General features: G+C 45.3%; 1 protein-coding gene across 6 annotated transcripts in view; it reads right to left on the reverse strand.

Annotated features, from left to right (window-relative positions):
* The window catches only part of RAB3IP (RAB3A interacting protein), an 80,005-nt gene that overhangs the window by 37,687 nt on the left and 18,142 nt on the right, over window positions 1–24,176 (reverse strand). For 5 of the 6 annotated variants that reach the window (XM_029597196.1, XM_029597200.1, XM_029597201.1 and 2 more), the window contains exons 2-4: window positions 19,945–20,217; window positions 8,861–9,119; window positions 8,178–8,273 (exon numbers count right to left, since the gene is read on the reverse strand). In XM_029597196.1, coding sequence (XP_029453056.1) covers window positions 8,178–8,273; window positions 8,861–9,119; window positions 19,945–20,192 — 603 coding nt within the window. In that variant the 5' untranslated portion in view covers window positions 20,193–20,217. The remainder of the gene's footprint in view (window positions 1–8,177; window positions 8,274–8,860; window positions 9,120–19,944; window positions 20,218–24,176) is intronic. The other variant, XM_029597202.1, reaches the window with a different exon arrangement.

Genomic DNA, 24,176 nt, shown 5'->3' on the forward strand with positions numbered 1-24,176 from the left:
ACTTTCAGCAGAAAGGCTGGAACCGCCCGCAAAGAGACTCCCAAATCCGAACTTCTCAAAAAAGAATCTCTACATGACAAGACTTGAAGTTCCGAGATCCTTCTAGCGGAACAAATTGCCAGCAAGAAAACCACCTTCAAAGTGAGATCTTTTATAGTAGTCCTTTTAAAAGGCTCAAATGGCGCCTCATACATGCCTTTCTGGACTAAGGTAAGGCTGTAGGAGGAACACAGCTGCTTCACCCCTCGAAGAACACGCATCACATCCGATGTGCAGCCATGCCGCTCTGTGCACCTTGCCTCGAAGACAACTTAAAGCTGCCACCTGAACTCTTGAAGGAGTTAAAGGACAAACCCTTCGCAAAAAGGTAAGAATATGTGCTACGTAAGCTAGCATAGGGACAATCCTCTGCTCCATGCGCCAATCTTCAAAAACTCTCCAGACCCTCACATACGCCAAGGAAGTGAAAGACTTTCTAGCCTGCAAAAGAGTAGAAATAACAGTTTCATAGTAACCTCTCTCTGTTAAGCATTTCCTCTCAAAAGCCAAGCCACAAGACAGAAGCGAGCCACTTGATCTGAAAATATGGGACTTTGATGCAGATGCTTTGGCAGATGAGCGAGCCTCAACGGGCCGTCTACCGCTACCACTCCGGAGCCACCAGAATCATGTCTCCCAGGTGAACCTCCACATGCCGCAAAATCTTGCCTACCAGAAGCCATGGCAGAAACACAAAAAGCAGAATGTCCAGCAGCCAAGGAAGAACCAAGGCATCGACCTCCTCTTCTCCGCACTCTCTTCTGTAACTGAAGAAGTGGGACGCCTTGGCATTTAGCTGAGCTGCCATTAAATTCATGCAGGGCTTGCCCACCTGCAACAGATGAGAGTCATTGCCTCCTCTGACGGCTCCCACTCTCCAGGATCCAGTTGTTGACGGCTGAGAAGTTCCGCTTACATATTGTAGGTCCCGGCTATGTGAGAAGCCACTATCAACATCAGATGCTGCCTCCACCAGTGGATTAGCTCCCGGGCTTTCTGAGCCACTGATTGACTCTTGGTACCTTGCTGGTTGATATAAGCCACTGTCGTTGCATTATTAGACAAGATTTTGACTGGACGGCCGAGCAAGAGAGGAAGAAATGCATGCAGTGCCAACTGCACCACTCTCGTCTCTAAGCGATTAATAGACCATGACGCTTCCTCCATCAACCACTGGCCTTGCACAGACTGATCTTGGCAGACAGATCCTATCCCTGTTTGGCTTCCGGCCTCAAAAGGACTGGTTCCAGGACTGCTGCTCACTCCCCCCCCCGAGGCCTGTCCCTGGGCTCCTCCCGAAGACCTCTGCCAAAACCGCCTATTCCCTTGAAACCGAGAGTGTCCAGAAGAGGAACTCCTTGCCACTTTAGGCTTGTCCTCAGGTAACTTGTGTACCTTATTCTCTCTCAGATGCTTTATCAGCTCCTCCAAATCCTCGCAAAAAATAGGAACTTTACCCTTTAAGGGAAAGCTAACTAAGACTTGGACGAAACATTCGCCAACCAGTTCCTCAACCAAAGAAGTCTCCTGGCCGAGACCACAGACATCATTGTCCTAGAGGATGTCCTAATGAGATCATACAGCGCATCAGCACCATAGTTGATCACAGCTTCCAGCCGCTCCACCTGCTTTGCCTCCTGGGAAGACATGGACTTGTCAGCCTGAAAATGCTGCACCAACGCAGTCCATATGCAGAGTGCAGACACTTCAAAAATCTTTTTCAGATAGACCTTGAGTTTCCTATCCTGCAGATCCTTTAAAGCCACAGTACCAGACACCGGAATAGTTGCCATCTTAGTCACTGCTGACACTGAGGCATCCACCTTCAGGACTCACAAGAGTTCCAGCGTATCCTTAGGCAAAAGATATAACTTATCCATTGTCCTGCCAATCTTCAAGCCAGTCTCCAGAGTATCCCACTCCCTGACCACCAACTTAACGGACTTTTGGAAAGGAAACACCTTTGCTAGACCCCGAAAGTCATCCATGACCGGATCCACATCCTCCCAATTGAATTCCTCCTTTATTCCTAACTCCACCAGAACATAGGGGATTAGGGGTCCCAACTCTTCCCTGTGGAACAGGGAAGAGTTGGGACCCCTAATCCCCTATGTTTCCTTCCACAGGTGGGCCTTTCCCCTGCTCATCCTCCGGATCCTGCCCCCTCCCAGGGAAAGATCCACTTCAGGAGAACCCGAACCTGCCGGCACCCCGATCTTGGAACCATCCGAAAGATCATCCACTGTGGAGTCCTGTGAGAGCACCCCAAAGGCTCACCGAACCCTGGTAGCCCCCGAAGTCCCTGGGACCCTGGATCTCTTCTTGGGCTGCGGAGAAGACAAAACCTCATGCTTGGCCTCCTACCACCCCACGGCTTTCTGGGCCAAATAAGCCTTGTGTAATAAAAATACAAACTCTGCTGAAAAAGTGAAAGAATTGTCTGAAGCCTCCCCCAGGAGATCATCTTCCACCCCCAAATAACCCCTCTTCAGGCTCCCCAGGGCTTTGGATTGGGTGAAGATAGTGGTGGAGGGAAATCCCCCTCCCCCTCCATGGCCTCTGGAGCAGCCGCAAAGGAATCCAAGATGGCCACCATTCCCGAGCTGACCGGGAATGGGACCGACGTTTCCCGTGACACAGGCAGGAGCCTTCCAGACCTGCACTGCCGCTCGGACACCCCCGCAAGCGATCCCGAACTGCCCTTTCCCCCAGAGAGGCAGCAGGTACAGAGGCCATTCCAGGAGACGTGTGCATGACTCTCCACACGCTGCACATTTGCTGCCGCGTGGCATGCCCGTGGTCATTCAGACCACAGGAGTGTGTCGCCTGAGGGAAAAGAATTATCAGATCCCATGAAAGCTGAACCTCTACAGGCATCACCGGCGCTCTGCCACCAAGGTGCAGGAAAACAGGGGAAAAAAAACCCAACCCAAAACTTTGCTTGTCTTCCCCCCCTTTTTTTTTTTTTAAACTTTATTTAAAACTTTATAAACCATTATTTAAAACTTTATAAATAAAACTTTATAAATAAAACTTTATACATTTTATTTAAAAATAAACTTTATTTAAAAAAGTATTTAAAGTATTAAATTTATTTAAAAAGTATCCCTGTTCGTCGGGCCTCTCCGCATGGCCTGTGGAGACGCCGCTATCGGCACCACGCCCCTTCCTAGGCAATCACACATCATTAGTTCCTTTAAAGGGCCCACGGCGGGAACCTGGCCGCAGACCCGGATGCTGACATCAGACTCTTCAGCGTATAAAAGCTCAGGCCTCGTTCCATAGCGTTGCTTTTGCAACAGGTCTCCTCTTACTCTGATTACTCATTCCTGTTCTGAGAATCATTCCTTCGTGCGTTCCTGTTTCCCTGTGGTTCCCGGTTCCTGTTCTCTGTGTTCTTATGTCGTCTATAGGTTGGACTGACTCTTTGGATTTGACCACCGCTACGCCTGACTACTCTTCAGCTTCTCTCCAGCCCCGGACCTCCGCTACACCTGACTACGCCTGCCTTCTCAGTCCTGACCCTTGCTTTGAACAACTACGCTACAGACTTTCCTATGTCCAGAGTTCCACATTGCTTGCCACAATTTCCACTTGCCGCCGGCTCTGACCCTCGCCTGTCAGTGACGCCTCCCCTCACCTATCCTCTGGATGTGGACTTACAAGGCTTAGGCCTTCTTTTGCTTGAGCGCCTCCAGTTACTCGTTGTTCCTTTGGTGCCCGAGTTCCAGTACCGAATCCTGTCCAGGATACGACTACGCCATCTACCGGCTGCTGTCTCTGGGCTGAATCATCTTCCATCTCTAGCTAACCTCGAGGCCCACCTAAGTCCTGCCGGCCCCGGCACTCAAAGGCCCAACCCGAGGGGAACGAGGGCTGGTATAGGTGAAGCTCCAGTGGCCTCTAGCTTCAGCCCACTCCACCTGCTGACAGTGGGGACCCATAGGTCCTTGCCCATGGGTTGCATCAGCCCCACCTCAGCCCAAGGGTCCACCTCCAACGCAACATCTACCATTCGCTGGAGACAGAAATACTGAGGGACTGCAGATGGCACACCAGGTTATATGGCAGTGTCAGTAAAACATTCTCTGTCTCCATCTGCTGGAAGGGAGGCAAAGCCCAGAAGTCTGGACTCATCTGGGTACGTACATGGAATTATTAATACACAGACAGAAAGTAAAAGGAATTGAATAAATACAGAGGGTCACATGGCACATGACAGTAAATCACAGGGATGCAGAACAGACTACCTGGTTTAATACAGAGAGAAACCCTTAAGTACTTTACTATTGATAAACTAAGACGGAAGTCTCCATGAACACAAGAGCATTCTCAGAGATCCCTCATTTCTGAAAGCTAACTCCCACCAAAAGTAATGTGGGACAGATTACCTAACCCAGTGACTTTCAAACTTTGTTTCGCAGGTCCCAGTGGGAAAAAAAATATATATTCATTGTAAGATCTCTTCTCCCCATAGAGATGAAGGAAATATTTATTAGCTTTAATCGCTTCATGTCAAGCAATAACTAAAAAAATATTGAGATCACTTGTTAACCTTTTAGCTACAGTATAAAATAAATATGGTAAAAAAATAAAAAAGATCAAGTGTTTCACTGACTTTAAGGTAATGGGTGGGCTTGCCTGCCCCTGATCTTTTATCAGTCTCTTCTGTCACTCTCTCCCTCACTCTGTCTCATCCTCTTCCCCGGTCCCTGCTGCTCACCCTCTTACCCCTCCAATCCCTTTTAAATCAACCTTTGTCCCCCTCCCCTCCCCTGAGTTTCACTGGCTTTTAATGTGAGGGCTGGGCCTGTCTGCTGGCTCATGATCTCCTTTCCAGCCTTTCACAAGATGAGAGAGCCACTTGCACATCACAGATCCACTGCAGATTCAGTTTCTTTCCACCGTTTTTAACCTCATTAAAGCTGAAAAATCAAGCCCACGCCCAATGGCAGTAGCGACAGAACTCCGATAGCACTTTACAGTGGATATTCTTTGAAAGGCACTGATCCAAAATGATTGGAAACGTAACCGGTGGCATGTCCTTCAGCGCGTGATCACAGGTCGGATGCAGTGGCTCATCGTCTCGTACAGGGCTGAGTCAGGATTTTCTAAAAGTAGAAGGATTTCCCACCCAGCGCTTTTCTTTCAAACCCCTCTGCAGGGAAGTAAGTGACCAAACCCCTTAAGGAAGAACAGAAAAACGTAACTGCACGACGCTCGTTTCATTAATTTTTTTTTTCCTCACCACGTTGCAACAGCTCGGTGCTTGCTACAGTGCTAACGATTTTGGAATGCTTTTATTTGTTCGGCGTCGAAACCAAATCACCACCTCTTCCTTGTAGCGTCAAATTCAGTTTGTTTAAAACTGAGGAAACGTCAGCTGAATATGACGACTTTATTAACCAACTGCTACCCTGAAGCAAATCTTGTAAGACTGTTTCTCTACCAGAAAAATGTGAAAGTCTTCCTTGAATTTACCCAAGCTTGTAAGTACCCTGCCCAGGGAGAGCCGCTGGTCCTTAATATGAAACCATTAAGGAGTGTACTCTGCTCCCATTTCTGAGAATAACACTTTAAAAGGCCTGCTTTTCAGCAAAGTAAGTAACAATTTGCACCCCATTCCTTCAGTACTGCCTTAAGGTTAGGGGGAACACACGTGGACAGGAACAAAGCAATCATTTCAAACATTACCAGCTGCCTCACTTAGTTTTTTCACAAACTCTGTATTTTTTTTTTTCCCTGTCGTATTTGCTACATCATCACTTGTAATTCCTTCGCAATTAACCCGGTCTAAAATGTGCATTTTACAGCTATGTCTGTGCTGCTGTACTCTTTGCTGGTACATCCAGACATCACAGCAGCCTTACACAAAGTCATCGTGTTCAACCAACAGTACTGCATAGTCCAAAATATCTATGCTCTCGTCAAACTGGACAGCAAAATCCCTGGCTGCCCGTAACCGTGGAGAATCTGGAAGCCCAGCTCATAATACCAAGCTCGGTGAGGGATTGTGTTATCGCTGACAGGACTAGGTCTTAATTTTTCTGATGGATTCTCAATGAAAACCGTATGCACTCTATTCAAGCATGCCAAAGAACACATTTTACTGCAACTGTATGGGCCATTCTCTTTTGCCAAACAGTATGCAACCAAATATGATGTTAGTTAAGCCTGATCATTGAACGCAGTTAATTTTAATTCCTGTGCCTTTCTTTGAAAACGTCCAAGAGGTTTATGCACAAGTTCTCTAGGTTTTGTTTCTAGATGCCTTTGTAATGCTGACTGTTTTAAACTCTCATTTTCAAGCTTCTCACCACAAATAGCAATTAGGATCCTGGTTTGCACCACTGAAACCACATTTTGAAAAAGCTGTCACTATATGCCTCGTCCCTGATCTGCTTTTCCTTACAGCAGGTTCGCACGAGGTTGACATGACAGAAGCCTGCACAGAAATGGAGAAAATGACAGCAGGTAAAGACCATACGGCTCATCTCATCCGCCCATTCACACCTTCTGCTCAGCTTCATAGCCCCTTCCTCTCCCTTAGAGATCCTCTGTGCTTGTCCCATGCTCTCTTGAATTCTGATACTGTCCTAGTCTCCACCAACTCTGCAGGTAGGCTTTTCCATGCACCCACCACCTTCTCTGTAAGGAAATATTTCCTTAAGATTACGCCCGAGACTACCCTCTTGCACCCTAATCTCACGACACCTCGGTCCAAGGCCTATTTTCCACTGAATGAGACCCACCTCCTGTACATTTCTTCCCGGTTCCTCCTTTCATCCAAGGGATACATGTTTCGATCTTTAAGTCCATCCCCATATGCTTTATGATAAAGACTGCTGACAATTTTAGAGGCTGCCCTCTGAACCAACTCTTAGTTTGTATCCTTTTGAAAGCGTGGGCTCCAGAACTGAACACAGTACTTCCCCAATGAGAGCTCACTAGAGATTTACACAGAGACAGAGAGTCACCCCCTTTTCCTATTGTACTTGGAAGTGACAAACTGACCACAAGTCAGACTCTGCCTGCTCGTGCTCCACGCTGGCGGCGAACAGGCGACCCGGGCAACGACAGCCAGTTGGATTACAGAAGCCATTACCGCTGGCCTACGTGGCAGCTGAGGCCGCAGCGCAGAAACAAAATTCGACTGCATTCCACGGAGGCTCCGGCGGCATCAATTTGGTGTCACCCGCCGAGTGGCGACGTGCGCATCTTTCCACACCTTTCCCGTGCACTGCCGCTTGGATTTTCAGGCTAGGGAGGGACGCCGCGCATTCGCACGGGCGGTACTGACTGGCCCGCTGGCAGCCTCCCGCCCTGGTTGGGATTAGTACTTTGGTGTTTCCCACTAGTGGGGAATGACCTGCCAGAATGCAGAGGAAGGGGAAATTGCTACCTAACTGGTAATTTTCTTTCCTCCAGTGAGGGCAGGTCAATCCCAGGCCCACCCTAGGCTGCCGATGTTTAAATGGTGGTTAGCCCTGTCAGCAGAGTGTGATTCCTGCGCTTCACCGAAGACTTTTCTAGCCCCTTAGTTAGTGCATGTGTTACTTTCTTTTGTCTGAACTCAGCGTTCTCGTTGGCTGCTAATGATAATGTTCAAATATAATTAGTTTTTGCAGAGTTTGGCTTTTCCCAGAGAACACAGGCGGGCTTGATGTCGGGGCGGGGCTATATATCCGTGACGTCTGCGTTTTGCTCCGTCTGCAGCTGCTGGCAGAGGTGCACAACCCGCTGGTGGGATGGACCTGCCAGAAGGCAGAGGAAGCCCATTTTTTCAAGTCCCTCGCCCACAAACCAGAGGACGAGAGAACTTGTAAAGCTGTCCCCATGCACCACAGCATCAGCATGAGAACAGGAAGCTCAGGCCAACTGTCAGGATTCCACTAAGTCCTAATGCACTTTATTTCACTGGGTTTGCTGAACTGATTTAGTGAACAGATATAATCTGTATAATCACAGAATATCATCACAGGATCATAACAATGGTCTGATTTTTTAAACATTGACTTATCGCTGGAGGCCTGCTGAAAGATGCTTGTACAAAACTGGGATTTTGGGGATCACTGAAGAAACTACTGCTATACAGCCGCACTGACTCCTCTGTCTCAGAAAAAAAAAATCCAACAAACCTCAAACAGACTGGCTGTGAGCTCTTCCAGCTCCTGTCCAAGTTGGTCTCGCACCTTCGAAAGTCTTTCACATTCTTCATCTTTGAGCTTCAGCTCCTAGAGGGTGATCATTAACATCGTGTCAGGTTTATTGCTGCAGTTAATATCCTCTTTATAGGGAAGGAGCAAAGAACTCTTCATTGCAAGCTAAGTTGGAAACCCAGGTATTACAAAAGCAGTTGACATTTTTAAGATCTGTTTTACTGTGCTTATGGATATTATGCAAACTGCAATTAAATACAATTATTTATGAAGATCAAGAGCTATTTACAGAAAAATGTTCGAAAGTGTATTGCACTATTTCAATCTGCACCTTAACCAGCTCAATAAACATTTCTAAACTTCCTGACTTTAATAAGTATTGCCAGTAGAAGGCAATACTTCTACTGGCACAGTTCGCTGCTCTCAGATGGGAGACCCTGCAGCTGAAGATGAGAAGTATGCAAGCTGATACCTACCTTTATTTTCAAACATTTTTCTTAGTATTATAAAAATACAACATTTATATGGCAACAAAAGCTGCAGTCCACACGCAATAGTGACCCAGGCATTAAGAAAGCAGCAAACGTATCAGGACACAGACACTTATGATGGGCTGTTTTCATGCAAGATTCACAATACCAACTGCACGCCTGCTCTCTTACCAGCTGAGCTTTAGCGAGTTCTTCCTTGAGCCTTTCGTATCCCTTTTCACGGACTTCCAGGACAGACGGGCTGCGCAGGTGGGACAGACTGTCAGTGCTAAGCTTAAGAACATCGTCGGCGCTGTCCACAGCATCCGTCAGTGTCGCCCCCTGGAGGAACTCCCTCTCTGCACGGTTGCTGTCCTTTCTGCAGCTGGGTTTGGGTGAGAACTGCTGGACTCCCGAGGTAGAACAAAGTATTGGGTCGGTAGCATGGCTGCTAGAAGAAAAAAAAAAATAGTAATAAAATAATGTGCACACAACAAGATTTTTTTTCTTTGTTACTTTAAAAAGAATCTGACCTAGAAAACCGATAAGAAGTGTATTTCAGTGTGCTAAGAGATTTAAAACAAAAAAAAAAGCCATTATCTACTGATTTTACTGAAATTGAAAGGACATTAATTGACTTCTAGCACACACTCCCATTTTTAATTGCTTTTGTTCTCTTTAAGAATTTTTAGGCAGGCTTTTCAGACATCTCCCTGATGCGGCCTCCACGGCGAAACACTGGCCAAGTCAGAGGTGCTGTTAGACAGGTTTTAAGATCATAATTGAGAAAAGTATTCTGCAGTTTAAAAGGAGCTTCCAAGCTTCAAAAAATGAGTTTCAATGTATAATAAACTACACAAGTTAAGTAATACTTTTGGCTTCCATGCATGGTTATTAAGAACACTGGAAATCACAATTTGTCAAAACATTTTTTGCAACACAGAATGTAGTTAAAAATTTGTTTTGTCATAGTATGAAAGAAAGTAATAAAAAATGTGAAGCTTTTCTGACTGATGATTCTGCACCATTACCAAACCGGTGGCAGTAAGCCTATGATTCGGTATCTGAAGTCTTTTCCTCCTAGCCAAAAAAGTTGTGACAGACTGTGTGCGGTGTTATCACTGTGGTTGGGTACTCACTTTCATAATTTAAAACCGTAAATTATAGAAACATAGAAGTGACGGCAGAAGAAGACCAAACGACCCATCCAGTCTGCCCAGCAAGCTTTCACACCTATTTGTTTTCATAATCTGTTACTCTGACCGCTGAGGTCAGGGCCCTTATTGGTAACTTTTTGGTTCCAATTCCCTTCCACCCCCACCATCGATGCAGACAGCATATGTGTTCTCCTGTCTTTCAAAGCAACATTAGCAAACAAAAATTAAGACTCCCACATGGAAAGTCCAGCTCATAAGAACATAAGAAAATGCCATACTGGGTCAGACCAAGGGTCCATCAAGCCCAGCCTCCCGTTTCCAACAGAGGCCAAACCAGGCCACAAGAACCTGGCAAGTATCCAAAAACTAAGTCTATTCCATGTTACTGTTGCTGGTAATAGCGGTGGTTATTCTCCAAGTGAACTTAACAGCAGGTAATCGACTTCTCCTCCAAGAACTTATCCAATCCTTTTTTAAACACAGCTATACTAACTGCACTAACCACATTCGCTGGCAACAAATTCCAGAGTTTAATTGTGCGTTGAGTAAAAAAGAACTTTGACCCTACTGAAAATAACCTCACCCTTATCGCATCAAGATCACTTTCAATAGAGTAGGTGCTAGGCCCCGGCTCCAACCCTCTCCATCCCAGGTTTGGGCCCAGTCAATGAACTCTCAGACATTATCCTGTCCCCAGACTAATGGACAGAAAGGACCACTCCCATGGCACTTCCAGCCCTGGATGAAAAGTGCTAAAAATTAAAAACTGAGAAGCTCCCATTTGATCACTGCTCTGCCCAATTCAGATTTTAATTTTAATCCTGAAAGATACGTTAGGGTTTAAAGTTGGACGGAGTAATGTGTATGTGTAAAAAACGCGAATCTCTGCTGCTCTCAGGGCTACCTAACCATACACCCAGACTGGTAAAACTCCTGTGCATTAAAGTCCGAGGGAAAGGCTGTTAGGACCATGCTAGCTTCCCGGGGACCTGCCGACACAGCCAAGCGGTTATGTTCTCAAAAGCCCTCCAAAAAAGACAAAAAGAAGGTGAAGCTGCAGACCCCCAGGATGGTGGCGAGTCAAGTGGCTGCAGCAGCAAAGCAGATGCTAGGGGTCTGAAGTAACAGCAGCGATCCTGAATGCTTCAGATAAGAAATGTGAAATGCAAAACTGGTGGCCTTCGGGAAGGAAGCTTGGAGAATCGGGCAACGCGTTTCAAGAGCAGAGGACAAAGCACATGTGTGCACAGCCAAGGCCCCGTGAGACGGCTGAAACTTTACGCAGAAAACCTGGAGGACCAACAAATAAATCAGGCAGGCACAATTCATGCTTTGTGGGTGCCCTGAGAAGCGTAGCAGAAAAGAAGTTGCAGGGATTTTTGAAAATGTGGCCTCCCCCCAGAGAAATTAAACCAGGCAATAGTGTTAGGTGCTTTGAGAACTGAGTGCACAGACAGAACGGGGCCGAAAAGAGAAAAACGCAGGGCAGCTTAGAGTCGCGATCATGAGGCTTTTAAACACTGCCCACAAAGTGGCAGTCCTGCAGGCTGACCAGAGGGGCCTCCAATAATGTTATGAAGCGAAAAGGATTCTTATTTTCCAAGATTGCTCAGCTAAGGTGGCAATGCAAAGATGAGAGTTTTCACGGTTTTGCACCCAAGCTGTCCGAGCTGAAAGTCTGTACCCAGCACGGCTTTGCGCGCCACGTAGGAGAAGCAATCCTCTTCAAGACGCCTGCTGAAGCGCACACATTTGTTGTAAAAGTGGAGGAGACTATACCACTCTCAGAAGAGTAAAGCTGCGGAGACCTGGACAGTGCTGAATTTGGGACCATATTAACGGGTAGAGGTGAATCAAGATGCATCAAAACCTACGCAGCTAGCACAGAGGAGGGGAAGGATTCCCTATAGTGTACAGCGAGACAGTCATTTTAAGCTTTGGGTACCATGTAAAATTCACATTTTTAGAGAGATGAAAACATATGCACAGTAGAGATGGCCAATGGCTTGAAGATGCCAACAGAAAAAAAGAATCAAACGGAGATACTTCTGATGAAAAGACAGCTAAGATAAAAGACCCTGTTGTACAGTGACTCTTCAGAAGGCTGAAATGATTGAAATGTTTTATGTCGAACTGATCTGGCATGGTATCACGGTTGTAGCCCCTTGTGCTACGGCGAGGTTGATGCAGCCTACTAGGTCCATTCTGACAGCTGGTAGACACGCTCTAGGCTGGGACCAAGACGACCTTCACTTTTACCAACCCGTTCCCCTTAGGTTAAGCCCTTGGGTTCCAGGACTTAGACGAATGTCCCTGAGAGTGATTAGAGTGAGAGTCCAGAAATGGGCTGAGATTAGGGCAGGCAGTGAACAAGGAGTAGTCTGGGTTCATAGCAGAGGCCAATGGCAGGTGGCAGGCAAGAGGAGGGTCCGAGTCCATAGCAAAAGTCAGTGGCAGGCAGCAGGCAAGAAAAGAAGTTGAGATCCAAGGCAAGGCTCGGTACCAGGAATCAGACAAAGAAAGAACAAAAAGACAGCCACACAAGCAGGGCTGGGCAACAAGGAGGCAGGCAACAGAGCAAAGGACAGACAGATTAAACAAGGCACAGAGGAACAAGGCAAAATAAAAGGAGCAATGCAAGCCACCAGGAGAGCAAGACACACAGCAAGGCAGTGAGACATGTTTCTGAGGCATCGGTCAGTTGTCTTGCCAGTGTTTAAATGGGATCGGCGTGTGACGTCATCGGGAACTGCCGTGGGGACTTTTCCGCCATAGGTCTTATAATCAGGAGCAGTGCGCTACGCCTAAGGCGGCAGGGGGATCAGATGCGTCGTGGCGGCGTCCTTGCCGCAGGAGATCCTGGTGGAATCCTGACCTCAGAGGCACTCAAGATAGGCGCGGTCGGTTGCGGGGCCTTCCTGCAGCCGGCCAGACAGTTACACCCAGAAAGCTAACACTGGATGTGCTTTTCATCAGTAGGAAGAGTGGGAAGAGGAGGGGAGAGCTCTCCCATTTGATGCAGTGAGGAGGATAAAGGAAAGGCAGAGGGTGGACGGGGTGATGGAGTGGGTCCTAACATGCAGCATGCGATTGTCCCAAACAAGAGGGAAGAGGTGTGGGGGAAGGACGGGGAAAATACCAAATGGTGGCTGAACATGTAGAAATGATGGAGATAATAGAAACAACAGACAGGACAGTAAAAGGGGGGGAGGGGAGAGAGAGGAGGGAGATTCCCTCAAGGTGTAGAATAGATAGTAAAAAAAAAAAAGGGGGGTTACGAATAAGAAGGAAGTGCGGTGCGTCTCCTGGAATGTAGCTAGACTTGGCTGCAATATAAAAAAAAGGACAAAAGGTCTTACACGCCCTGAAAAAAACGCCATCACAAAGCTGGTGATGCCATGTTGCAGGAGATCCACCTCCTAGATTATACCAAGCATGGGAAGCTAAAACGATGGTGGGTAGGAGAGATGTTCAGGTCATCCACAGATTGAAAATACAAAACAAAAAACAGGGTCTGCGATTCTTAAGAAGCCGAAAGGTCCATCAAGTCCAGCTTCCTGTCTCCGACAGTGGCCAAGCCAGGTTACAAGCAATGCTCCCTCCAAGGAGTGACTAGGTGCGGGCACATTTTTTTTCATCTGAGCAGCAATTTTTTTTTTTTTTTAAAGGAACCATTTTTGAGCCGCCAATATTAGTGTTGAATTTCTGTACATAGCACAAAGAAAATAAGCATGTGAGCGACCACATAAAACCTGTCAGCAACGCTCCACAATGTGAGAGCGATCGCTCACGTGCTCGGCTTAGAGGGAACTATGGTCACAAGTACCTGACAGCATCCCAAAGAACAGGTCCAATCTTATCTCAGAACTAGAGAGAAGCAGTAGCTTTATGGCTAATAACAATTTATTGACTTTTCCTCCAGGAGCTTGTCTAAACTCTTTTTAAACCCAATTACGCCAACTGCTTTCACCATATCTGCTGGCAATAAATTCCTCAGTTTAATTGTGCACCAAGTGAACAAATACTCTCCCAATTTGTTTTAAATGTGCAACCTGTTATCTTCATGGAGTGTCCCCCTTGTCCTAATGGAAAGGATAAATAACGGCAGGGGGGAATGAAGAAAGATGGATCTATATTCAGGCAACAACCAACAAGGACTGAATTACACAGTCTGAATAAACAGATAAGCATGGGTGTAGCTTGCTTATTGCTGTGGTTAATACCCCTAACTAATTAAGCTATTTCACTTAGATGCAGTTCCTACACTGCTCTCTACATTAATGGTGGGGGGTGGAAGGGAAATAGAATAAAAAAGGTTACTAAGAGCCAAGAGAAACAGATAAGTATGTGAGAGAAAAAAAAAGTGTGAAAGCTTGCTGGGCAGACTGGATGGGCTGTTTGGTCTTCTTCTGCCGTCATTTCTATGTTTCCTATTTACCCATTCCATCCCATTCATGATTTTACAGACCTCCATCATATCTGTTGACTTAGATCCAATGTTTTGGACCACTTTTTTCGATGTTATTCAAATTAGATCCAGTTGTATGTAGCACGTTCCTTGCTAAGTTCTGACAATCAGATTAAAAATTGTAAACCGCTGTGATAGCAAATCGAACAATAACCCAATAAATAAATAAATATCTCCTTCTCAGCCGTTTCTTCTCCAGGCTGACGAGCCCCAATCCATTTAGCCTTTCCTCATAGGGGAACCATTCCATCCCTTTAACATTTTGTGCACCCCTTCTCTGTACCTTTTCTAGTTCCGCTGCATTATTATTTTTTTTTTAGGTGGGTGACCAGAACTGCACACAGTACTCAGGTTGTGGTCACATCGTGGATTGATTTAGAGGCATTATGATATCTTCCATTTTATTTCCTATTCCTATCTTTATAATAACCAATATTCTATTTGCTTTTTTGACCACTGCACTCTCTGCTGAGGATTTCAAAGCTCTGTCCACACTGACACCAAGATCCTTTTCTTGGGTGGTGACCCAAGAGTTTGGATTATTTTTGTCCATGTGCATCGTTTTGCACGTACCCACATTAAATTTCATCTTTAACCTAGACACCCATTCCCCCAGTCTTGCAAGGTGAATACAATTCCTCACAACTGGCTCATGATGTAACTATTTTGAATATTTTTGCTTTTTAGTGATGCTTTTAAAGGGAGTGTCATTAATGGGAATATTTGGTACCGATCTGCTTATTTATGTTTGTGTTTTATGATTCTTGGGTATCCATTGTTTTTATTATGAATATTTTAAGTTTTGCTAACCTCATGGACTAAGGTTGGAGGCTGTGAGCTTTTTTAATAAATAAAATATAAAGAAATATATTTATTTTTAAATCTGCAAATGTGATAACCTCAATCATCACTTCCTTTTCTAAATAATTTAGAAATCTATTAAAAAGCACCAGTCCCAGTACAGGTCCCTGGGCACTCCACTATTTACATTTCTCCACTGAGAGAAATGAATATTCAGTCCTACTTTTGTTTTTTTAATCTTTTAGCCAGTTACCAATACAGAACAGGACATTACCTCCTATCCCATGATGAACCTCTCACGAGGGACTTTGTCAAACGCCTTTGAAAATACAGATATACTATACCCACTGCATCACCCTAATCCACGTTTATTAACCCCATCAAAAAAAATCTAACAGAATAAATGACAAATCTTTGCTAAATCCATGCTCATTCTGCCCCATTAATCTGCTTCTATCTAGATGACCAGTAATTTTGTTCTTCAAAAGGACTTCTTCCATTTTGCCCAGTACCGAGATCAAGCTCACCGGTCTGTAGCTTCTCGAATCACCCCTATAAGCCTTTTTTTTAAAATGGACATTACCCCGGCCACCCTCTAAACCTCAGGTACCACAGCTGATTTGAACGAGAAGTTAGAGACTACCAGTAATAAGTCTACAATTTCACGTTTTAATTCTTTCAGAACTCTGGGATGTACCATCCAGTTCCAATGATTTGTTTTCTTTAGTTTGTAGATCTGCTCTGTTTCATCTCCCCAGTTCACTGTGACTCGATTCAGTTCCTCTGAATCATCACCCTCAGAGATTGTTTCTAGCTTAGGTACTTCCCAGATACCATCCTCAGTAAAGATGAAATCAAAGAATTAATTTAGTTTTTCTGCAAAGGCCTCATCTTCCCTTAGCAGCCCCCTTTTATCCTTCAGTCATCTAGTGGTCCAGCTGACTCCCTCACAGGTGACTTGCTTCAAATATACTTGAAAATTTTTTTCTTTTAGTTTTGAGTTTTTGCCTCTCTGGCAAGTGTCTTTTTAAATTCTCTTTTCGCCTGTTTTAATTAACGCTCGACACCTTGTTTACAAAAAAATATGGTATTCGCAATGGAAAAAGTAGTGAAAGACCCAGGAGGGGGTTTCATTATAGTAAAGGGTAAACCGTATGGAAAAAGAATTATCCTTTGTACATTTGTATGTCCCCAATATGTTTTCAAGGGTAACACAAAAACTTAGGGAGTTTGATGTAATAGTTGGTGGCGACATGAACTGTGGACATAAACCGGCTCTAGACCAGTTGCATTGCCTGCCAAGAGAAGGAATGGATAGGTTTACTGTGTGACCAATTCAGTCTTACTAAATGCCTGAAGGGTCCTTCACACTCAGGAGAGGGGCTACATCCACGTGTCTCGGGTACACATAACACAATCTAGAATCAACTACATATTGATATCTAGACAAATCTTTTCTATGGTGACTTCGGCAGAAATTGGTCCACTTTCCAATATGGGTTGACTTAAATTGTGCGATTCTTGCGGTAAGTTCCCTGCTTACTTCTATAGTGATCTAGGATTTCTTGAATACTTGAGTAAAAAGTGGGATGAATTTCAAGAAAATAATCATGAGCACCTAGACACTAGCATTGTTCTGAAAGACAGCCAAGATGGTGATGCAGGGAAACGTTATTCAATCTGTAAACCAAGAGACAACAGGATGCGGAAACTAGAAAAATGATGCTAGCTAGAAGACCTACTATGGCAGCTAGAGCAGAACTGCTGGCCTCTCAGGTAGTACTGAACACACATTTGCCAGCGAGCCAAAAAGCCTTTTTCTATAAATTGAAAATGTTCAGAAATAGGAATAGGGCAGGGAGGATGTTAGCATCTCTCTCAACAAAAAAAAAACTAGACAGGCAGAAGTTTAAGGCATCACCCATGTCAACCTGTTAAGTTCTTCCGGTTACAAATTATCAGAACCAGTTTACTGTCAGCCAGCCTATTTGATTGATGTTGAAGGCCACCAAGAATTCCAGTTGTATCAGGATGGGGGACTTTCCAGAGTTGGAATCTTTGAGAAAGGTGTCAAGTAGAGCAGTGCTGATGTCATCATTCAGTGCCACATGAAATCCTGGGTGCTGGCCCTATAAAGCTGGTGAGTTGCTATGGGTTCTTGCTCAGAGTAGCAGGACACCAGGATTCATACTGGGAGGCCCCAGCAGGTCACAAGACACAGCACTGGGCCCTGGACTGTGAGGTACAGGACATTGACCACGGTGCAGCACCCTGTGGTCAGCAGCATGTTACAATCTCTAACATGGCTAGCAAATTACGACCCTTAATGATTGGTTCACCAGTTGGATGATCCAGCTAGACAGGCAGAGCTTGGCTGGGCAAGGATCATGTGTGCTGGGTTAGTAGATCGAGGTCAAAAAAGATCCTGAGGATATCACTGCTAGAGACTCCATGAAAATGGGAGAGAGTGGAAAGTATGGGCGGAGCTTCAAGATTTTTTCAGCAAAGTGGAGAGTACAGTTTTTGCATTTGTTTGTGGAGAGCAGTGGATTATCCAACTTGGCATCTGATTGGGGGACATCTTTGCAGATCTTGAACAGTTATTTGGTGCTGTTTTTAGTGTTCTCAATTTGAGATGAGAAGTAGTTTTTCTCTGCGAGGACCATGGATCTATTATAGACTGTTCTATGTTGGCTGCACTTCAGCCTATCAGATGTGGAGACAGTTTTCAGTCAGAGTCTTTCTAGGCGCCTTCTCTGGTCATAGGTTATGTAGATCAGTGGTGAACCAGGGCAAAGATTTGTGATGTTTTGACATGGGTTCTCCACAGAGCTAGCTTATCCATTTCACTCAAAACTTTACTATTCTAGAACTAGGGGGTCACAAAATGAAAATCCCGGGGGTGGAAGAACCAACACAAGGGAATATTTCTTCACAGAGAAGGTGGTGGATACCTAGAATGCCCTTCCAGAAGAAGTGGTGAGGATGAAAATAGTAAACAAATTCAAAAGGGCATGGGATAAACACTGTGAATCCCTAAAGGCCTGAGGATGATCATGAAAAAAAGGGTGCATGGGGGTAACCTGTACGGAGCGGCAGTTATTTCCCTTAACCAGAAGACATGGGGCATTACCACCCTTAACCAATTAGTCTTGATGATTCTGACACAACTGCAACATCGCTCTCCGTTTTGATGGCGGTGTGGGGAAAAAAGGGTATTGCGTTCTGAAGACAGCCAACACTGGGCCCCGACTTTTACAGTCTAAGGTACTAATACACTGACATTGGGGATAAAACTTCTAAGGCCAAGTCCAAAAGCAAAGAATGTTCAAGCAGCAGTGTCTGAATTATCAGGAAAGCTGCTCACCGTGTAAAAATGTTGCAGTAATTTTGTTATCGGTTTGATGGTTGCTTGGTTTTACTTGTAAGTATACTATTCTTAACATAAGGCATGGAGGTAACCTGCACAGAGCAGCAGTTACTGCTCTTGGTGGACACTTGGGGGTAACCTGCAGGTAGTGGCAGTTCCTGTCAAGGGAAGTTTAATGAGCAGACTGGATGAACCATTTGGGTTTTTTCTAACGATAATACCTCACTGGTGATGTACCATGTCCTCTGCAGTTGGTTCTGGTGAAGAGTTGGAGATTCTCCAAGAATAATTGTGGGTGATTTTCCTGGTGTGGTGGGCTCTATGGCTAATGGAGGTGGTGCCCCTGCCAGAGAGTCAGGGACAGTGTCACTAGAAAGTGGTCTGATCATGACAGTGGTGAGACGTGGGGGGGTTGCCACTGGTGTAGGGTAAAAGGGAGGTTGAGCACAGAAAGTGACGTTGAGTGTGTCTGACTTGGTGAGTGGGTTTATTTACATATTAGGTAAATCCAAGGGTGGTCACAGTTTCAATAAAGTCTCCAGCTGTTCTGCTGATGGAGGCGTCCACGTGAAGGCTGAGGTCACCAAGGAAGATTACAGAGGGGTAATCTATTTGAGTGGCTGAGATTAGTTCAAGAGGTCTGAGAATCTCTCTAACAAAGTTAGAAAATGTTTTCAAGATTGAAGAGTTAAAAAGTGCCTCTTTGTCTGAGCTGCATAAGCCCCGCAGGGGGCTGGAATCAGACAGTACATTTGATGACTTAAAGGGGAAATGGAGGGGAGATTTGGACTTAAATCTCATATGATCACAAGTGATCAGATGTTTAGCATATACTGCTAAATAGCGAGCTCCTGCAAGAAGGGCAATAGAAGTTATTAAGGACAGCCTATGGAATGTAATAGCATACATACAAGGCCAAAGTAGCACAGATGGACCAATGTCAAATGTGTAGAGAGGACGTTGGAACTCTGGGCCACCCAAAAGTGCAGGAGTACTAGGGAACGTTTAGAAGATACTCAGGCCAAGTGGTAAGAGAGGAGATCATTTTTACTGCAGAGGGTGTGCTTTTTGATGAAACAATATTAGAGATTACAACGAAGTGCCCAAGGTTGTTAATAGAAGTGCTACTGGCATGGAGGAACGTGGACCCACCCTCCTTCTGGCAGTGGAGGAATGCCTCGCACAGCTTAATGCAGATGGCGATCTTGGCACAGAGGATTGTCCCTTAGGAAGAGGAGGTATTTTGTAGCAAAACAGAGTCTATATTCAGACAGGAGTGAAAGTGATCAATTACCACTGAAGGGAAATCAACAAGTAATTGGATAAAAATTAAGTTTAAAGAGTTCTATGAGCTGTGGTGGAGAAAGCAGGGATTAGCAAAATAACAATTCTGTCCTTGATTGCATTCTATAGTACATAATAAGAGCTGATTAAAAGTTATATTTTCCTGGGTTTTATGAATTAGTCTTGCAGAGCATACCTGATCCCTGAAGTTTCCTCACAGTGCCGGTGTCTGGGAGATGAATAGACGGGCTGTGTTGGAAGGTCGGAGGCATTTAATGTGTTCGGTTGAATGGGTGTGGAGCTGATGGGAGGATGAGACCAGTAGATGACGCCAGGTGAGGTAGGTAGCTCGTGGGTCTCTGGCTCACTCACTCCGAGCAGGTCCGGAGTTGAGGGTGAAGCTAGGTTCACTTCATGGAAGCCTTCCAGGGGGTCGCTGGCCATAATAACAGCCTCATCATATGAAACCCTGCGCAAGAAAGATATTTGGTTATCAAGGGTTTATTATGCAGCCGTCAAGTCACATTTTAATACAATAAAACCTAAATCCTTACAAAAAGGACTTAGTTTTACCATAGCTATTCACAATGCTGTTTGTCTGCATGCACAAAAAAAAAAACAATACAGTGATCCGTTATGAAAGTGTTCTGGTTTGGCTTGATTTTTTTTATTTACCATGATAAATTAGTTAGAGGCAGCCAGCTGATGCGGTCTAGCTGAAGGTTCAGATTTGAGTCCTGAGCCCACCTCTAGACTGGTCAGGGTTGAAAGGACTTGTAGGCGCAGATAAAGAGACGCAGAAAATATTTATAGACTCTAGTTCTACTAGCAAGATTAAAAGTTAGCTAGCTGGTTGTTCGCCTATGGAGCTAAAGTTATGGTTGCTGCATCTGGTCTTTACAACAACAAAGTCTCAGAAAGACAGTGTCCATCAGCAGCTTCGGCCAGAAGCCATCACTTCTCCAAAGCAATTCCACAGAACGGCCATTCCATCGTCAAGTTACAAATAGCACCGTCTTTTAGGACACAGCAAGCTGAAAATAATCTATGTATATTTGGAATCTGGATACCTCACCTTGTTCCAGTTCAATCACATGGCCAAAGCCACAAATATATTAGGGCTTGAAAAAGAAACAAAAATAAATAAAATAAAAACCAGAGGGAAAAATTTATACCACAGCAAATTACCGAATCTTTATTTAGCCCAGCGGTTCCCTCCTGCTTTTTTTGGTCTTCCAACTCTTATCGGAACCAGCACCATGAATCCCTCCCCCCAGCCCCAATTTGATATTCCTCTCTCAGGCTCTGCCCAGCCAGCCCTGTGACAGTCCTTGGCCGGGGGCCACAAAGTGCAGCTTCACAACACACAGTTTCAAGATTCATGGCCTTACCACTGTCTCTGCACTCTGCCCGTCACAATATATCTCGGGGCAGAGAAAGCAAGCGCAGGAGAGCCATGAGAAGCCAGCACATTCCGAGGCAGCGGCAGCACAAGAAGTAAGAGGATACCAAGCTCCCCAAGGGCATTTGAATGGCAAAAAAAACCAAACAAACAACCCAACCCAGCTGTGTCAGAATTAAGAGTATAATCAGCTTTCCTCAAACGAGTCGCTAATGCTCTCCACCTCATCAGCAAGGGAACAGCACGGCAGACTAGCATCGCAATTAAAAATAAAGAAGAATCTTTCCTGCTGCCAGAGAACAATTTCTGGATGAAGTTATTATAACTGATTCATTTTCCATGCTTAGATCACACAACTGGTGCACTCCGCTCTGCATCCAAGTGATCAGTGAGCAGCAGAATGTAAAGCCTTTAACAATTGGTCTTTACGCATTTGTCACCTGCAAACCTCTCCATCTGGCAGAAGAAACCGTGTTCTGGCCTTCCTTTTATTTATTTATTTATTTTTTTCGGTCAACGGCTTCCCTTAATATTAGACCAATCCCTAAAGCAGAGCCCAACCCAGCGGGAGAAACCACACCAGTATACACACATGGCCTTTCATTTCAGAGTACAGTCGCACCACAAGAAAGAAACCAGCCTTTGTACTTGGGCCGAGAAACATTAAGGATAACACTGCCCAAGCAATACATCCACTGCCAGGTGCTGTAAGAAAGAGGCTTTATAAGGAAGACTGACTGTAAAGGAATCCTGCAATCACTTATTATGAAAGGCTGTGATTCTGGAAGCACCATTTGTTAAAAAAAAAAAAAAAAAAAAGGTATTTTTTATGTTTTTAAACATACTACTGCAATAGTGAGAACCTGGCTTCTAATGTTTCTGCAAACTTGACATCACTTCAGCTCCGAATATGGGAGGCTTCCTCCCTCCAGGGACATCAGAAGCCCAGCTCCCAGTGTTACAGCAATACAGGAATCCATAACAAGTACCACGTTCAAAAACATTAAGAGAAACTCCTTTTTTTTTTTTAAATAAAAGCCATTCCCAAATCTCAGCCTCCTTCTTAACACAGCGGTCACTCTTAAAACTCTGTTGAACTGATATCCACTTCCTTTATAGGTGCAGAAAAAGCAAGTTTGCTTACCATAAATGGTGTTTCCATAGATAGCAGGATGAATTAGCCATGCTGTCATGGGAACACTCCATCGGGCCCAGGAAGCGGAGCTTCTTAAGTGATGTCAGAGCTTTGCTCTGAGGCTGCGCATGGTTTCCCGCACCGATAACGACTCTCCTCAGTCTGTGATAAAGCAAGCGTGGTCGTAGAGATGGAGTCAACTGGTCAGGGAGGTGGGTGGGTCAGCGTGGCTAATTCATCCTGCTATCTACGGAAACACCATTTACGGTAAGCAAACTTGCTTTTTCCCGTCAATAGCAGGGCTGAATTAGCTATGCTGTCATGGGAGTCCTAAGCTCCCATCACGCTGCACTAAAGTTAGTAGTCAGTGTATGATACAGCGTGATGAAGGTTAAGTGACAGTTGACCCCTTTGAGTCCATGGACAATGACTGTAGAAGTGTTTTACCAAACTTTGCATCGTCCGCTGTTTGCTGGTCAAGACAGTAATGGGACGTGAAGGTGTGGAGAGAAGCCCATGTGGCTGCTTTGCAAATGTCTACTGGTGGAATATGTCGTAGATGAGCCATTGAGGTCGCTACCGCTCGTGTTTGATGAGCCGTGAGTTGAGACGATAGTTTGGACTGACGTTTCTCATAACAGAATTGTATACACTGCATAATCCAGCTAGAAATGGTGCATTTGGTTACTGGAAGACCCGGGACATTCGGGTTGAAAGATACGAACAATTGCGATGCCCTGGTGGGCAAGTGGGTTCTTTGTTTATAGTAGGCTAGTGCTCTTTTACAGTCCAATGTATGCAGTAGCTTTTCTCTTTCGTTCCTGTGAGGTTTTGGACAAAATGTCGGCAACTCAATCGATTGGTTGAGATGAAATTGGGATACCACCTTCGGTAGGAACGAGGGATGTGTACGGAGGAGTACCTTTTGATGATAGAATTGAAGATATGGGCTATAATGAACTAATGCCTGTAACTTGCTAATTCGTCGTGCCGAAGTCACTGCAGCGAGGAACATGACCTTCCAGGTGAGGAAATTTTGATGGGAAGACTCCATCGGTTCACATGGTGGGACCATCAGTTGCTCAAGAACAAGGTTCAGATTCCCAGCACTGGTGGTTTGGAGACCAGGGGACGAAGGTGCATGAGTCCCCGTACGAATCGAATCACCATTGGATGGATGGAGATAGGTTGGCCGTTATGTAGCCGGTGAAAGGCGGCTATCGCACTGAGGTGGACCCAGACTGAAGCTGTAGCGAAGCCGGCCACATACAACGTGTGTATGTAGTCCAGTAAAACCTCCGGTGTGTAGGTGAGTGGATCAACTCTCATGGATTCGCACCATGTGGCATAACACTGCCATTTGAAGTTATAGTTTTTCCTCATGGAAGGTTTGCGGGATGCCAGGATTACATCTTGCACCGTGATGGAAACTCCTTGTTCTGACAGAAAGTGCCATTCAATCTTCAAGCTGTGAGATGCAGGGAGGAGTGTAACGGGTAGAGGAGATTTCCTTCCTTTTGTGACAGTAGATTTTCTTGATTGGGTAATCGAAACGGTGCGTCCGAGGACAGGTGCAGGAATGTGTGTACCATGGTTGGCAGGGCCACGCTGGCACCACTAGGATTAATTGCGCCTCGTCCCGCATACACTTTTGCAGCGTCTTTGTGATGAGGGGAATTGGAGGAAACGCATCCATCATTGATTCCGTCCATGGAATGAGAGAGGCATCCTGGGCAACTCTGTGTGGGGTCGGCCATACAGAGCAGAAGCGAGTCACTTTCCTGTTGGACTCTGTGGCGAGAAGGTCTATGGATGGCCATCCCCACCATTAGAAGACGGTCTCTGCTATGTCACAGTTGAGGGACCATTCGTGGAGATGGAATATCCGACT

This window comes from Rhinatrema bivittatum, chromosome 4, assembly GCF_901001135.1.
Source record: "Rhinatrema bivittatum chromosome 4, aRhiBiv1.1, whole genome shotgun sequence".
NCBI lineage: Eukaryota > Metazoa > Chordata > Amphibia > Gymnophiona > Rhinatrematidae > Rhinatrema > Rhinatrema bivittatum.